Here is a 17,369-nt window from a genome sequence, read left to right as displayed (position 1 = left end):
GTTCGGGCCGAGAGACGACTTGATGGCTTTGGCAGAGGAGGCAGGAGACGGAGGCTGGGAGAGAACATCTTTGACGAAGGAGACTTGGAACTAGACGAAACCATCAGCGACAAAGGAGACTTGTAGCTGGGCGGAACCAGCGGAGATGGGAGACCTTGGGGAATGATATTTTTTTCAGTCCATCAATTAATTGAATTGAGATCATGCTCCGGAACGAAAATGGCCAAGTAATTTCAGGTGAGCTTGCGATGGGCTTAGGCGATGGTGCATTGGCTGACATCTGGCTGGGCTCTGGTTTCGGAGTGGGGCTGGTGTTGTCCTCCATGAGGCAGATGGTGAATTGCGAGTCACCAGCACCCACTCCACATATTCAGCAAAGCTCCTTTGAGGACCTTCCACGTGCAGGCGTGCCATTGACTGTTGAAGAAGACGCATAACGACGAGCGGCCGAGATAGTGGTTGAGGCATGCCAGATCGAGACAATCCCTTGTGTGATCCTCGAGGGAGCGACCCCCCTGTTCAAGCAAGAGCAGGCGCACTGCAGGTACATCCATAGCTGTTTTTATAATCCTTTCTTGAGGTTCGGTGTTCTGTCAAGCGATGGTATGGCTTTCCAAAATGCACAACACAGAAGATACAAAGTAACAGTCTTTATTTAACTAGACAAACGCTCAGGAGAACTACAAGAGAATAACAAGCCTTTCCAGTTGCAAACAAAAGATGACACCCTACAATGAACAGAAAGAATTGAAGGCTTAAATACACAAAGGGATAATTAACGTAACAAGAAACAGGTGCGTAACTCAGTCAGAAACCATGCATACAAACTAGCAACAAGAACTCAGGAAAACAGTGAATGGGAACAATGAAAACGGAACCAAAACTAAATTAATTCTTACCATAACCCTGACATTAGTGGAGACCGAAGCTAGTTATCATTCTTTTGATTCCTTACATAGAAAGTTTATTATAGACCATTGGGTTTTCAAACTTTTTGATGCCACGACACCTAAATATGATGTTCCCTTTGCATGGGACCCCTTTTAAAAACTAATAATATACTGTAGTAATAATAATAATATAATGTTTAAAGACCCATATACAGTAACAAATTGTTAGAAATGTGTACAATATTATCTGGAAAATATAGTAACATATTTGTATCCTTTTTTTCTACACACCAATGTAAGATGTATAAACTTGAATGGAACCATAAAAAAACAAAACAAAGTAACTGTCAATTAATCTAATTATTACAGACCAGTATTTAGAAAACAGAATAAAATGGAATTGTCAAATTCTGTAAATGTATTTTTATTAAAGGGCCCCTATTATGCTATTTTAAAGTTTCCTAATGTTGTTGTGGAGTCTCCTACAACATGTTTACATGCATAAAAGGTAAAAAAAAAAAAAGTTTAATTTCCTCATAATATACATTTGCACATCATCACATTTTCAATGACTCTCAAACGACTCCTCAAATGAATCAATCCCTCTAAATCCCGCCTTTCCGCGATATACTCTGCTCTGATTGGCCAGACAGCTCAGTCTGTTGTGATTGGCCTACCGTGTACAGCGCGTACACGTCGAAAAATAAAAAAATAGACACAGTTATAGGTAATCGTGGCCCACAACTGATTAGCAGAAGTATTTAAGTAAGACAGTAATAACATGAGTTAGCCAGGAGACCTACACATAAAACTCAAAACTAAGTGTTTTGAACACCATCTTTCAAGAGCAAGCGTATTGTGAATCCTGCATTGAAGCAGTCTTCAGTCAAATAAAGGGAACACAGCAAAAGTTTAGGATTATACTGCTGTGATATTGTGGTAAAGATTAACTTTAACCACTGATTCTTCACATGCTCGTCCTTATATTACAGAGCACAGCGTCTTCTCGACATGATGCTGTCCAGTATCCACAGGAATCAGCTGCAGTGTTTGAGGTTCAAGTTTTCCCTGGTGTCTGCGCGCACAATAAGTGGGCAGGCAATATGCTAATGTTTCGTCTTGACGTCACAACGAAACAGCTTATGACTTCATTTCACTGACTCAGAGTCGACTCTTACTTTTGAAAGACAATAACTTTATATATGGTGCACTTTCAGATTTAAAACTTTGCAGGATGTTTTCATTCACTTAGAGCAATGTTACACACTACATGAAAGGTCTTTTTTTAAAATCCATAATAGGGGCCCTTTAATAATAATAATAATAATAATAAGGTTTTACTAACTCATTTGCATAATTAAATGTTTAACTATTTTGCTGAACATTTTCACAAACCCCCTATAGCCCCCTATAGGTCCCTGGACCCCAGTTTGAAAACCCATGTTATAGACTTATTCAATAGATTTTCAGGAAAACACTAAAAAAGGGAAACACAAGACAATTACGACAGCACAAATAATCAAAACAGCAAAAGCCGCAAAAAGCAATGGTTTGGTCAGCAGAATTTGCAGTTAATTAATTATAGTATAGTATAGTATAAAATTACAACATATAGCCTATGAATCATGTGACAACATGCCCCGACTTAACATACAAGAAAAAATATATCTAACTATATCACATTAATACAATTTTATAGTTTTTTTTTTTTTTTTTACAACTGTAATACAACTATAACAGCCTGTGACAACTAGCCCCGGTTTCCCCTATACGGTGTGTATGAACTTCGAATGGACGTCTAGCCGGTGTCTGTGATTGGTCAGCACCTGCTCACCTCCTTCATCCAAACTGACATGAGTTAGAGGAAATATAGTCAGCATCCACACACCCCCGATCCTCACTTCGCGTCGGCTCTGCTCCCTCCACCGCATGGGCTTCGTTCTCCATGGTAATGCCACAGTGATCTGAAGATATTCGCAGTTTTAGACAGCGTCCTCATCATCCTCGCGAGACATGCGTGTGCCACTGACTATAGGAGTGTTTATATTGCTTTTGGCGGTGCGGCAAACACACGCGACTGATTCCAGCAGTGCTCATGACACCTCACAAGACAGATCAGTGAACATCCAGAAGAGAAGACTCTCTCTGCAGAACACAGGTAAGCTTTTGCGCAGTGCATGCACAGAAAACCAACGACAGCTCATATATGCGCGTGGTTGTTTGAACTCTTGGTCTTAAAGCCCTATCAAACTTTTATGTTGTATCAAACAACTTACCTCCAGAGATTATGTCATACCACAACTGGATTATTATTATTATTATTTTTATTATTTTTTTTCTAATACGTTTTTATCCTATGTAGCCTTCTTAATATGACAGATGGCATAAGGTTTTTTCAATGTAATAAATATGCAATTTCACACCGTTGCGGAAACGTTGTTATGACGTTATTAGCACGTCACCTCGAGTGGCGCCGCTATATCTTTAGGAATATAGAACAAATATGACACTTTAGTGTTGTCTTCTTATATTTCTGACTGGTTATATGTAATCTGAATAACCGGCATAGTTCTACTTCTGTTTTTTTCTTATATAATAGGCCAATACTTGACACAGGTTTTCCACTGATGTTGTCTACTAAAAAGTAGATAACATTCAAAATGTTTTAATGCGGCATGATTGTATTTTCTGTTTCTGTAACGTTTCATTCAAATGTATGTACATATAACAAAACGACCCTGAAACGTTTGATCTGGCTTTTTGTTGTGGTAGTAAAAACAGGTAGGTATAGTAACTTTTTAAAAATATATTGGGTAGGCTACATCATTATTATTTAATTGCAATCGTGGCATGTTTTCTAGAATATTTTTTAATTTTTAGAACATTTTTTCAATTGTTATAAAACATATTTACTGCCATAAAGCTTCAATGACCATTTACACATGGTGAACATAAATTTAGAACACTGCATTTCGAACCTTACCAAAGTCCACACAGGGACAAGTGTCACAAACAAAGACATACTGTATAATGCGGCAAACATAACGGACATGGAACAGTATGATTATTTAATTTATTTTGAATGTTCTCAATCGAATCTTTCAGAAAATGTCCTTGTTACCCACTGTGGCATAGTTGTTGAATTATATATTTTTTTTAATTATTTTTTAAAACAATATACCAAATTTAAACATCATTTACACTTAAAATAAATTACAGAAAAAAACTGTAAAAATGCTACAGTAAAAACTTTATCATATACAGTGAAAAAAACCTAAATGGTTTAACATCGCATTATATGCAATTTTACTGTTAGGCTACATACTGTCAAATTATCATTATTGTTTAAAAAAAAAAATTGCAAGTAAAAACTATGAATTACCTTATAATTTATGGTGAAAAAACAGTAACAAGTCTCTCGGGTTGGGTCAGAGGTCACCCTTTCGTCGGAACTCGATTATCTCATGAACGATACGGCTGTTGCCGGAAGCCAGTGATTATAGTTTATAAAGTTTTAAATAAGGATATATTTTTATACAAAAACCCATCGCTTTGCTTCAGAAGGCCTTTATTAACCCACTGGATTCGTATGGATTAGTTTAATGATGGATGGACGCGCTTTTTGAAGCTTCAAAAACTCGGGCACTATTCAATACCATTACAAAGCTGGGAAGAGCCAGGATTTAATATAACTTAACTTCGATTGTGGGCGTCATATACTGTACACCTATGGCTTGAGGCTGAGTAAATTATGGGATCATTTTAATTTTTGGGTGAACTATTCTTTTAAATCACCTCACTGTGCATGCATAAAATGTAATAAAAGCTCACTGAGATGATACTAAGAGACCAAACATAACGTTCTCACGTCATACCTCTGGCACAATTATTTTATTAGCAAAATATCCCACCACTCACTGGTACTTCCACACTCTAAGAAAAACTTGTACAAATAGGACTTGTGCAATGTTAATATGAAGGAATTTTCTGTATTGATTTTTATTTTTATATTGATATTGTATTTGATTGTATTTTTTCTTGTGTGATTACAGGAAATGCACATAAAACTTAACAGATAATGACTTTTCAGTTTTTCTGTGTAGATTTTTTCTTACAGTGCAGGTCGCACTCACACGCCATTCCATGTATGGTCTAAAACGTAATTGCCACAAAACAGCAATTGCAAGTAAATTGTTTGTCATACTTGCAGGAATGTAATGTAAAATAACAGCTTTATCAACATTATTTAAGTGAATAGCAGGTACAACAACAACCATAGATATCTATACGTACAATATGCGTCATAGTTTCAAACACCTCCGCTTTCAAAGTATACACAACAACACGAAGTGAAGTTATTAAATGTAATTTTGTGAAGAGTACGCCCATCTAATCTTCGAATTAATATCAAGGTATAAAAATTAGCCTCTTACCACTTCCCGTTGTTAGTTCTTTCAGCATTTGGCACATCCAAACCCGCATTATTAATGACTTCCAGGAAATCACGATCGATACGGTTCGCCCCCAACCTGCCTCAGTTTCAGCCTTCAGCCGCTGCCGCCGCTTCCTCGTCCGCCATCATTCCAGCCTGAGTCTATTGCGGCCGCTCGCAATAGTTCCATGGCCACTCCCATAGTGACTCTCACCTTTCCCCCACCCACAAGTGAGACACTTATTGCTTCCTCTGTCCACAATTCTAATATATCTCTCCCTCCTGCCTTCCAGTTTCAATCAAATCCATCCAGCTGTGAAATAAACCAAAACGTGTGGCTGCCTTTGCAAATGGGCAAGAGTAAGGATTTGAGCGAGTTTGACAAGGACCAAATTGTGATGGCTAGACGACTGGTTCAGAGCATCTCCAAAACTGCAGCTCTTGTGGGGTGCTCCTGGTCTGCAGTGGTCAGTATCAAAAGTAGTCAGTGGTGAACCGGCAACAGGGTTTGAGAACCATGGGAACCATGGCTCATTGATGCACGTGGGGAGCGAAGGCTGGCCGGTGTGGTCTGATTGACTGTAGCTCAAATTGCTCAAGAAGTTAATGCTGGTTCTAATAGAAAAGTGTCAGAATACACAGTGCAGTGCAGTTTGTTGTGTATGAGGCTGCATAGCTGCAGACCAGTCAGGGTGCCCATGCTGACCCCTATCCACCGCCGGAAGTGCAACAGTGGGCATGTGAGCATCAGAACTGGACCACGGAGCAATGGAAGAAGGTGGCCTGGTCTGATGAAGCACGTTTTCTTTTACATCACGTGGATGGCCGGGTGCGTATGCATCCCTTACCTGGGGAACACATGACACCAGGATGCACTATGGGAAGAAGGCAAGCCGGCGGAGACAGTGTGATGGTTTGGGCAATGTTCTGCTTCAATGTCCTATCCAATGTTCAATGTCCATCCATGTGGGTGTTACTTTGACACGTACCACCTACCTAAGCATTGTTGCAGACCATACACCCTTTCATGGGAACGGTATTCCTTGGTGGCTGTGGCCTCTTTCAGCAGGATAATGTGCCCTGCCACAAAGCAAAAATGGTTCAGGAATTGTTTGAGGAGCACAACAAGTTTGACGTGTTGACTTGGCCTCCAAATTCGCCAGATCTCAATCCAATCGATCATCTGTCGGATGTGCTGAACAAACAAGTCGATCCATGAAGGCCCCACCTCGCAACTTACAGGACTTAAAGGATCTGCTGCTAACATCTTGGTGCCAGATACCACAGCACACCTTCAGGGGTCTAGTGTAGTCCATGCCTTGACAGGTCAGGTCAGGTCAGGGCTGTTTGGGCAGCCAAAGGGGGACCAACACAATATTAGGAAGGTGGTCATAATGCAGACATTGATCTCTCCTTTCTCCTCCCCTCTGTTTCAATTAGTGAACCCCATCGTACCCTTCACTGTGGTCCCATAATTATCAACCCTAAAAATTTAAATCCCAAATCCATTCGAATACAGTTTGCATCGATTTTGGAAGATACACAGAAATATTTTGTTATGTCTTCCCTTCAAGACGCAAAGAACTGAATGACTTTATATCTATCATAGCTGAACTGTCTCACTCCTATGGCGGTACTCATTTTTTCACCTATTACAGGCTATTTTCAGCCAAATGCATGGCCTGAGTCACCCAGTGGGCTCAATGTCCTTACTGGGGAGCTCTTGACCTGGAGCTTTACCATAAGCTTTTCCTGCGCTGCCGAAGCGTGTCTTGCGTTTTGTGTAATTCCGCCACACATGAACCTTCCTCGTGCCCCCTTTTCAATCCCGCCCCTCCAAGCAATCCGGGCACTAATCCAGGCACTTCTCAATTCATCAGTTCTACATCTTATGTACCACTGTCTAAAGGCGATTCCAAAAGCCGCAATTTCAGGTTCACTGCAGGCAGACAAGTGTGTAATAACTTCAATCAATTTGGCTGCACTAGACAATGCTGCAAATATCTACATGTATGTAATTTCTGTGGTGGAGCTCATGCTTGCTCTGTATGCCCTGTCTTATTGCTCTTTAGCAACTCCAATAAAACAATTGAGAAAGTATCTGTCTTCTCCTATCATTGTCTTGTCCTCTTTAGCGCACAAATTAGCAAATCACCCCAACCAAAACTTTACACAATATCTACTTACAGGTCTCAAGGAAGGTATTAATCCAGGTCTGGAAAGCTTACCTACTACTAGCCTTATTTGCAAAAAATCTACAGTCTGCAATAGCCAAACCCAAAGCAGTCGACACCTTGATATCTAGTCCGGATTCATGATCGATCCCTTTGACTCCCCACCTTTCCGTATATTCCGTATAAGCCCCATCGGTGTAGCTACAAGAACATTTTCTGGGGAAAAAACTATTGATCATCGATCTCTCTGCTCCCCACAACAGCACTCATCCAAGCATAAATAGCCTCATCCCGCTAGATTAATTCTTCTTGTGCTACCATAACATAGACCAAGCCATCCATTTAATTAAAAATGCCGGTTTCGGAGCCTGGTTAGCAAAAGTAGACGTTACTTCAGCATTCAAAGTCATGCTCATACATCCAGATTTTTGCCATTTGCTGAAAGGGGAAATTCTACTTTGAAGTATGCTTAACTTTTGGCTGCAATGTCAGAAGTGTCAGAAGTGATCTGCTGGATTTTGCAAACCAACTATGCTGTCCCTTACTTGGTTCATCTTCTGGATGACTTTCTCGCCATTACCCCAAGTCATTATCCTCCAGCCATTCCTCTTTCTACCATTCAGGAAGTTTTTCTGAATTAGGAGTTCCACTGTCCCCAGAGAAAACATCGGGCCCTACCACATCCCTAGAGTTTCTTGGAATTAACCATTAAATTCCAAGCTTCCCTTCCCAAAGACAAAATAGATAATCACTATCTCCTCCAATCTGCTCGAAGCACCTCAGTGCAGCAAACATGATTTGCTATCCCAGCTAGGCCATTTAAACTATGCCATGCGTATAGTACCCCAATGACGTCCTTTCATCTCCCACTTGCTGTCTCTTGCATCTTCTGTTCTGGCACCAGACAATATCATATCTCTAAAGCCCTTCTTGCCTCACGGATCTGAATCTATCGATCATGTTTCTAAATCAGTGAAATAGCCTTACCTTCTTTTACGATGACATCCAATCTCATCCTAGTGATCTCCCTCTGTTTACAGACAACGCTGTCAACGAGACATTGGTTCGCTTCAACATGGCCTCCTTAGCTCTCTATGTCAAATCAGTGTGCCGCATCCTCAGCTCTTTTTAAGTTATATCCGATCGAAATAGCTGCCTTTTTGCAGGGTCATGAATGGTCTTTTAAAAACAGAATTTCACTGTGATAATCTGGTGACTGTTCACTGTATAAACAAAGGCTGTTCAAATTCCCCTGAAATCATGCCCCTCTTAAGACACCACACCTGGTTATCCACCTGTAAACAGTTAATCTTCAAAGTCGTTCCAGTATATTCCAGGCCACCAAAACCAAACTGCTGATGCACTCGCGTCTCGTTTTCTATAAAAAAAATTGAGAGCATTAGCCCCGGAGGCGGACCCGGACCCAACCCCAATACCTCCCTATTCAGACTTGATATTCCTATAACTCACCCACTCAAACACCTCCACACCTTATCTCTGGACTCAGTATTCTACGCCGTCTCACCTAGAACACTACAATCCAACTGGGCAGCATGGGGAGCTTTTAAACGATTCCATTCCTCCTACAACCAGCCTTTTCCCAACTTTTCCCTCCTTTCAATTTCTTCATTTGTCACAAATCTCAACCAAGTTAAGTCCATCCAATCCAGTGCCATCAAAGTCTATTTTAGAGGCATTAAATTTTTCTTTAAATTTATCGATGGCTATCCATGTCCCTCTTTAACAAACCCCCAGATTACACTCCTAATCAAAGGAATCCCAAAAAACAACCCCACTTTCCCTGATTCCAGGCAACCTTTAACCATTGATCTCTACGCTAAATGCTTGACTTTCGGGTCAACTCTGGATGCCATGTTAACCCTGGCTTTTTTCAGGTTCCTCAGAGCTTCTGAAATCATGAGCAATTCCATATTCAACCCACCCATCCACCTAACCTTCTCCGACCTCCAAGTACTGGATAATGACACCATCCGTTTTCTCATCATACGTAGCAAAACTGATTTATTAATGTTCCCATCCATATTTTCAATCTACCGACCCCCATCCAGCCATATCAGTCTCTTTCCTTCATTCGTGCACACTGGAAGATTCAGATTTCCTCCCTGCTCAACCCCCTTTCATTGACAAATACAATCTTTCAGTCACTAGGCATTGGAGCAGCTACCACCGCTGCCCAAAAAGGTCTGCCTGATTATCCAATTAAATTACTGGGTCGCTGGTCCTCAGACACCTTTCATTCATTCCAACCTCAGCCTCAAACAAAAGACCATCTAACTCTCGCTTCTTTTTAATCTGGTTACAATCTCCTCAAGATAGCTGTCCCACGAAACCCAATCCAACCAGTGCCCGCCCAATTTGATACTGCCACTGTAGTGCACTGCTTAACTTGATACTGCCGATGCGGTGTCGTCTTCCATTTCTTCTTTCTCCAATTGTTGTGGGGTCTTCCAGACTGTTGAAATAATTATACATGCTGATTCCTTAGATAGCAATAAGCTTTTCAATCCAGTAACGCTTGCTTGCTGTCTGATTTTTACATTCATGTTTTTTGGGGAGCAATCGTAGCTTGAGTACAATAACCTCTCTGTGTCAGGTTCTGCAAGAGTTAGAGAGAGGACCCAGGCTCAGAATGAGCAGTGATGTTTTATTGACCAGACTGTAGACAAGGCACAACAAGGAGAGTGAGGCGAGAAACAGTTCAAACAGTAGGGCAGGGCAGACAACACAATGACAAGCAGGGAGGATGACCACTGAGACCAGTCCTGGGGTGACCACGAGCTTGAGGACTGTAGAGGAAGAGGCAGCACCAGGTGGGACAATGGTGAGGAAGACCGATGTAGCACCAGTCTTGCTGCCAGGCAGAGGCTCCCAGAACCAGAGGCTTGACACTTGAGTATCACACTGCTCCCACAGTCTAGCTGCTAGGCAGTGAGTGTCAGTGGCCAGGAAATCTCAGGATGCAGGACAGGGAAAAACAAGACTCACAATGAACAAGACAAGATAAACAGGCAAGGCACAAGAGAGTAATTAAATAGGAAATATAAAAATAAAGACTGAAACAGAACAATGACGTGAAGCAAAACAAAAGAATACTAGGAATAAAATGACTGAAACTTGCAATCAAAAAATAAAATAAAAGAAACAAACTGACAGGGAACTAGATACTGGAGATGATAATCTAGAGTAGAAATAAGATCAAAAGAGAAAAAACAAAAGACTAAAACTAACTAGAACAAGACTGGATGGGAAAAAAGCAAAAGGATACACTAGAGTTAGAAAGATCAATATCACGACAAGAACAAGGTTTAACCATACATACAGGGATGCAAACAGGAATAAACCACAAAGCACACAAAACGAACCAGCAAAGACACGAGGGAAAGAGGCACAATATAAAGGGACCAGAGCACATGAGGATCAGGTGAGCACAGTTAGTGAAACGAGGACTAGACGTGGACTATGGGAAATAAGGAGGCAGGACAAGAGGAGCACATGGCCAACACAAACAAAGACAAAGCCATGTGCTCAAGCACAAGACAAACAAGGAAACATTAAACAGTGACAAAACAGACAAGACTGTCACGGTGGGACCCTGACACTCTGAGCCCCTGTTTACCACTAATGCTAAGATCATATGGGTACACAAACTCATGAAGTGAAGTTATAAAATGTAATTTCAGGAGGAGGACGCCCATCTAATCTTCTAATTAATACCAAGGTACAAAAATCAGCCTCTTACCACTTCCAGTTGTTAGTTCTTTCAGCATCTTTCCTCCAACCCGTCTCCTCTTTTTGTATGTTTTTGCCTTTGTAATAGAAGGGCAATTGGTAGAATAACCTCTCTGAGCCCCTCTATAGCAGACAGCAAGCCAAACCTGTTTACCACTTATGCTAAGATTATATGGGCTCACAAACCCGTGAAAACAGAATTTTCAAATTTATCCACTAGGGAGAGAGTCTTTAAAAAGCCCAGTTTTCGCTGGACAAAAACGTTTCGATGTGAATGGAAGGCTAAAACAGAGAAAAAGATCTTTTTAAATTTATCTGGATTCATGTGGATAATAGCCTAATAATCACATTAATAAATCAATACACCACAGGACACTACTCACTCCTTTTACAGTTACTCAGCCCTGTTACTTTTTATATGGTATAAAGTAATAGGACTGAGTTTTTCGGATAGAATTATCAAGTACATTTAATATACCCTCATGGCATACATGTGAATAGAATAAGGACACTGAGCAAATTTTTTTTTAAATTAACAAACATGTAAGAAATAATTTAGGTAACAGGACAGAGCGTTAAGATTGACCTTCCCAGTCGTAGTTACAATATCATAAAATATACAGGTCTTCTGTATACTTTAGGTCTTCAAATGGCCTTCAGAAAATCCAGATGATGCAATATCTTGTTGAAAATGTGTCTTGTGGAATCCTCCCAGTTTTTCAAAGGGGGGAATGTGTGGTAACAGGGATGAGTGAAAACCTGGAGACACAACTAAAATGTGTATTTTATCTAAAATATTATAGATTTCTAAAAACAAAAAAAGTGTTTAAAGCACAGATGGGATATGGAGCTACACAACAATGCAAAAGGAAACAAAATCTGAAAGATTACATTTCATGTTAAAATGTAGTGTTAGAGAGTGAGGACAGGTAACAAGTGTTTAATGTTTTAAATTATATATTTTACATTTGCAGTTAGATTAATGTGCAGGACACTTTGCCTAATAATAAAATGTATTTTAGAGTTAATTCTCATGCATATTTGTACATGGGGACAGAAATGGCACCCATTCGGTGAAATGGCCCTCATACATCGCTTAAAACAAACATTGTCAGGCCGTTTTTTATTTACTGTAAATGTAATGAGCTACTATGGCAGGAGTAATGTGTAACTACTCTAAAAACTGTAATGTTCTCTGTCCCTCAAACGTTCTCCAGCGGAGATTCAGCAGTGTCTGGTGAACGCAGGTGATGTGGGCTGCGGGATGTTCGAGTGCTTTAACAACAACTCCTGTGAGATCCGCGGACTACATGACATCTGCATGACATTCCTCCACAACGCAGGCAAATTTGACTCCCAGGTATGATCCTGACTCATTCAGTCAAATCCCAATATGCGGTATGTACACTGTAATGCTAAAAAAAACCTACAGGCACCTACAGCACCTCATTACTAATCATCTTGGTCAGCATTTTGCCATTAACTGCATTAACGGCTCCGGGTTGATGAAGGACTTGTGCATCACCGCAGGGAAAATCGTTCATCAAAGACGCGCTGAAGTGTATGGCCCACGGACTGCGCCACAGGTTCAGCTGCGTCAGCCGCAAGTGTCTGGCCGTGAAAGAGATGGTGTTCCAGCTGCAGCGCGAGTGTTACGTCAAACACAACCTCTGCTCGGCCGTGACGGAGAACGTCAACGTCATGGTGGAGATGATCCATTTCAAGGACCTGTTTCCTAAAGGGTGAGTTCTTCAATTCAGGGTTGTGCAATATTAGCCACGTTTCCACCGAAATTACCCAGAACCATTTGTCCCAGGAACTTTTTTTTCCCAGAGACCTGTTGCTGTCTGCATTTCCACCACAGTCTAAAGTACCGTGAAGATTAGGCAAATAGTCCGGTGACGTAGGACTGCTCGCTACTTTTCAGTTTCATCCTCTGAATTTAAGCTTAATAAAGCCTGAACCTCGTCATGGGTCATATTGTTTGTCATATACACCCCTGGAAGTTCCTGAACTTTGAAGAAGTACTACCTCACAGGCAGGGAGTTTCTGAGGGGGAAATATTTACCCAGAACTTCATTTAGACCCTGGTTCCTGCAGTGGAAACACACCAAGTACCACCCCAAAGTCTCTAGTTCCTGGGGTGGAAATGCGGCTATTGACATAAAAAGATGTTGATAACAATACATATTTTGCTGAGTATGTTTTTGTGCTGGTGTCTTTACTGGTTTAGGTCTTTCATATCCTTCCTATTCTATGTGGTGGTTAGCATATTTGGCACCTTAAATTGATTTCCTGGGGCATTTTTGCCTTCTTAAAAATAAAGGTTATTTATTGGCATCGATGGTTCCATGAAGAACCTTTAACACCCACCCAACTTTTCCATTCCACCAAGGGTTCTTTAAAGTGGAAAAAGGTTCGTTTTAAAATGTTCTTCACACTAAGGAAAAAAAAGGTTATTTTAAGAACTGATCACTGAAACATAAGGACATTGTTTTCTAGCTTTATTAGAGGTATGCATCATCTTTGTCAAATTCTTACATTTAATCAATACATTCAATCAGATTAATAAGACACTATAGGCTTTTGCCAATCAAATGAAATCAGTAGCAAGTAAATCCATTCTACAATGCAGAAGTGGAACAGAAGCTGCATTTAAAGTAGCATTTAGATGTATTTACACTGAAATGACAATTGTATAAATTAGATAATATTATATTTATATTTTTTTAATACTAAAAATGAAATTATATTTTTAAGTCACCATGAAATCACAATTCGTACTGCAGTGTTTACTATAAATGATTTATCAAAATAGCTTCCCTTCCCTCTTGCAGCGACATCTCTTCTCTTCTCTGATGACGAGGGCGGGGCGACCTGTCACTCACATGTGATCAACCAATAGCAAACCACAGCCATCCAACCATCCAATCTATTCCCTTCCCTACAGTTCTTATTGTTCTAGTAGCCGCTTCACTCAGATTAAAGATTTAAAGCATTATCAGTCACTACATTTCGCACACCCCTACTTCAACATCAGACGTGGGTAACAGTGTTTTGTCTGTCCTAACTGCCTTCTCTCCTCCACCGAAAGGCCCCACGTGGAGTTGGTGAACGTCCTGCTGGGATGCGGCGAGGAGGTGCGTGTCGCCATCGGCCGGCGAATACGAACTCAGTGCGAGCAGAACTGGGGAGCTCTGTGCGGGAGTCTGAGTCTCTGTGCCCTCGGGAAGGTGGAGAACCAGGCCAGTGCCACGCTCGCCCCCGTCCCAGACATCACCACCCCACCGGGAGCCAACAGCAACTCCCTCCCTCCTGCCAGCCTGCTCCTCCCCGAGCCTGACGGGGAACCGGCCTGGCCGCTCACAGGAGGAGATGAAGGCGAACGCCAGTCCTCAGGTCCTCAAGACAACGCCTCTGAGGTGGACACAGAGCTGAAGAGGGCTCTGAACGCCACCAAGAGGAGGTGAAGGGAACACCTCGTGCCTTTAGCCCACACTACAGGTCAAACGTTTGGAAGAATGTTTTTGAAAGAAGTCTCATATGCACACAAAAATACAGTAAAAACAGTAATATTGTGAAAGAACTGTTTTCTATTTGAATATCTTTTAAAATATAACTTTTTCAGCATCATTACTCCAGTCTTTAATGTCACGTGATCCTTCAAATATGCTGATTTGGTTTTGGTTAAATGGTTTTGAAACCATACTACTTTTTTTCCCCCCAGGATTCTTCGATGAATAGCAAGTTCAAAAGAGCATCATTTATTTCAAATAGTAAAATGATAAATTTCTCTACTGTCACTTTTGATCAATTTTAATGCGTCTTTTCTGAATTAAAGCGTTTATTTAAAAAAAAAAAACTTGCTTACAAATGTTTGATTGGTAGGCGTACCAGGGTTTCTTCAAAAATATTAGGCAACAAAAACATTGATAATAATAATAGTTTCTTGAGTATCAAATCATCATATCAGAATGATTTCTGAAGGATCATGTGACACTGAAGACTGGAGTAATGATGCTGAAAATTCAGCTTTGATCACAGGAATAAACTACATTTGTATATTTATTAAAATAGAAAACGATTATTTTAAATTGTAATAATTGGGTAAATAATATTTCATAATATGACTGTTTTTTCTGTATTTTTACTCGAATGCATGCAGCGTTGGTGAGGGACTTTTAAGAGAAACCATTAAGAAATGGTTGTGAAGGATTGCCCTGTAGTGCAGAGAAAGGCTTGCTCACTGCCTCACTCAAGGACAGATGCGCTGCAGTCTCCAGTGATCCAGCGATGACAGGGTATTTCAATCAGAACATGGACTGGTACAGTATTTGATAGGAGTCTCAAATATTTCAGAGGCGTTTCACCCTTTGTAGATTGTGGACTAAGTGCATTCCTCAGATGGCAGACTCTCCAGAATGCTTAGCCTGCAGTCCTGAAGAGCATTATTGCAGACACCGGGCCTTGTGTTTTTGTGATGACGTCATTCCATAAGCTCAGTACGTGTCTGCTTTGGGTGAAGCTCACAGAAACATGTCTGGGTCACATGTCACCCCAAAATAAAAAAAAAGTAATAATTTATATATATATATATATATATATATATTATGGAGCCCCGCACATATTGTTGCCACGAATTAAGAATTCATTCTCTTGATCTGGTAAATTGTGTCCACGTTTTACTAATTTGTTTTAATTTATCTAAATTAAATGACTAAATTATTATAACGTGGCCACGATTTAGTAAAACGATGGAACAAATTATTATACGCATGATTAACTTAAAACAAGGGAATGAATTAGTAAACGTGCTGACGTATTAGTAAGTCTCGGTAACTAAATGTTAATTCGTGGCCACGACATGCACATGTCATGTGAGGGGCTCCGTATATTCATTTAAAAACAAAACATTTAAAATAATGAAAAATGATTTATTACATTACTGTTCAAAAAGTTGTTTAAAAAAAAAAACTTTTATTCAGAAAGGGCACATTTACAGTAGCTGTCAAAAGTTTGGAAACATATATATATTTTTATGTTTTAAAAAACTCTTATGCTCAGCAAGGCTGCATTCATTTAATCCAAAAATTAAAAACAAAAACAATTTTCAGCATCATTACTCCAGTCTTCAGTGTCACATGATCCTTCAGAAATCACTCTAATATGATGATTTGCTGCTCAAGACATATTTATTAATATTATCAATGTTGAAAAAAAGTATATCTCTGGAACACTAGGTGGCGCTGTGTTCAAACTTATCAGGTACCTTCAGGACATGCTGTCAATTAACTCTACCAAATTTTATGTCAAATTGTTGCAAGAGATATTGCAAAGATATTGCAATTTATAAAATAATTATATATGGTGGACCGATGGTTCATCCGATCCTGGCAAAATAGGTATCCACGGATTCGACATGACACAAGGAATCCACAGACAGACATCAAGCTCACAATTAGGGCTGCACAATATATCGAAATATCACAAATGTATATATATCGTGATATGCATATCGCAACAGCTTGCAATAATTAGGGTCATGATCAAAAGACAAAGAGAAAATCACTCACTGCTCTTGTCTGATTGACTTTTGTAGCTTTAATAAGAATCAGTGTATATTTAATTCATATAGTGAAAACAAAGCTGTGTTTTATTTTTACATTTGATTATTCAGTTTCTGTTGTTAAATAACCCTAATGTAGGATAACCTGAAACCCTGAACCCTGTGGTTTACACTGATGTTAAAATGCTACCGTAAAACACTGCTGTTCACTTCCAGAAGCTGTAGGGATGTTTTCTTGTCACAAAAAGAATGTGAAACACGTATGTTATATAATTTGAAATATATTTTAAGACAATTTCAGTTTATTTTACACACTTTAAGCATTATCGTATCGCATATCGAATATCGCATTATTTAATGACTTATCGTATATCGCACTTTTCTTCAATATCGTGCAGCCCTACTCACAATAATGACAAACTGTTAAAAAGTCATGTGCAAAAATGCCCATTTTCCAGATCTCATGACCTGCAGGTGTCACTGTTGACCCTCAGATCATGGTTCCGATGAACCCTACAACATCTCCTTTCGATAGATCAAAGTTTGGCTGAGATACA

General features: G+C 40.0%; 1 protein-coding gene across 1 annotated transcript; it reads left to right on the top strand.

Moving 5' to 3' along the window:
• Positions 1-2,772: 2,772 nt before the first annotated feature.
• On the top strand, positions 2,773-15,805 carry stc2b (stanniocalcin 2b). Its single transcript, XM_084136630.1, has 4 exons — positions 2,773-3,048; positions 12,464-12,606; positions 12,777-12,988; positions 14,341-15,805. The coding sequence occupies exons 1-4, from the start codon at positions 2,904-2,906 to the stop codon at positions 14,714-14,716; spliced, it is 876 nt and encodes a 291-aa protein (XP_083992756.1). The 5' UTR covers positions 2,773-2,903; the 3' UTR covers positions 14,717-15,805.
• The last annotated feature ends 1,564 nt before the right edge of the window (positions 15,806-17,369 follow it).

Source organism: Abramis brama (genome assembly GCF_963993115.1).
Source record: "Abramis brama genome assembly, chromosome: 15".
NCBI lineage: Eukaryota > Metazoa > Chordata > Actinopteri > Cypriniformes > Leuciscidae > Abramis > Abramis brama.
Note: the sequence above shows the minus strand (reverse complement) of the source record. Positions and strands in the feature narration are given on the sequence as shown.

Coding starts and splice junctions, on each gene's coding strand:
- stc2b (XM_084136630.1), top strand. CDS start 2,904: ATGCGTGTGCCACTGACTATAGGAGTGTTTATATTGCTTTTGGCGGTG. Junction 3,049..12,463: donor ACTCTCTCTGCAGAACACAG/GTAAGCTTTTGC, acceptor AACGTTCTCCAG/CGGAGATTCAGCAGTGTCTG. Junction 12,607..12,776: donor CAGGCAAATTTGACTCCCAG/GTATGATCCTGA, acceptor GCATCACCGCAG/GGAAAATCGTTCATCAAAGA.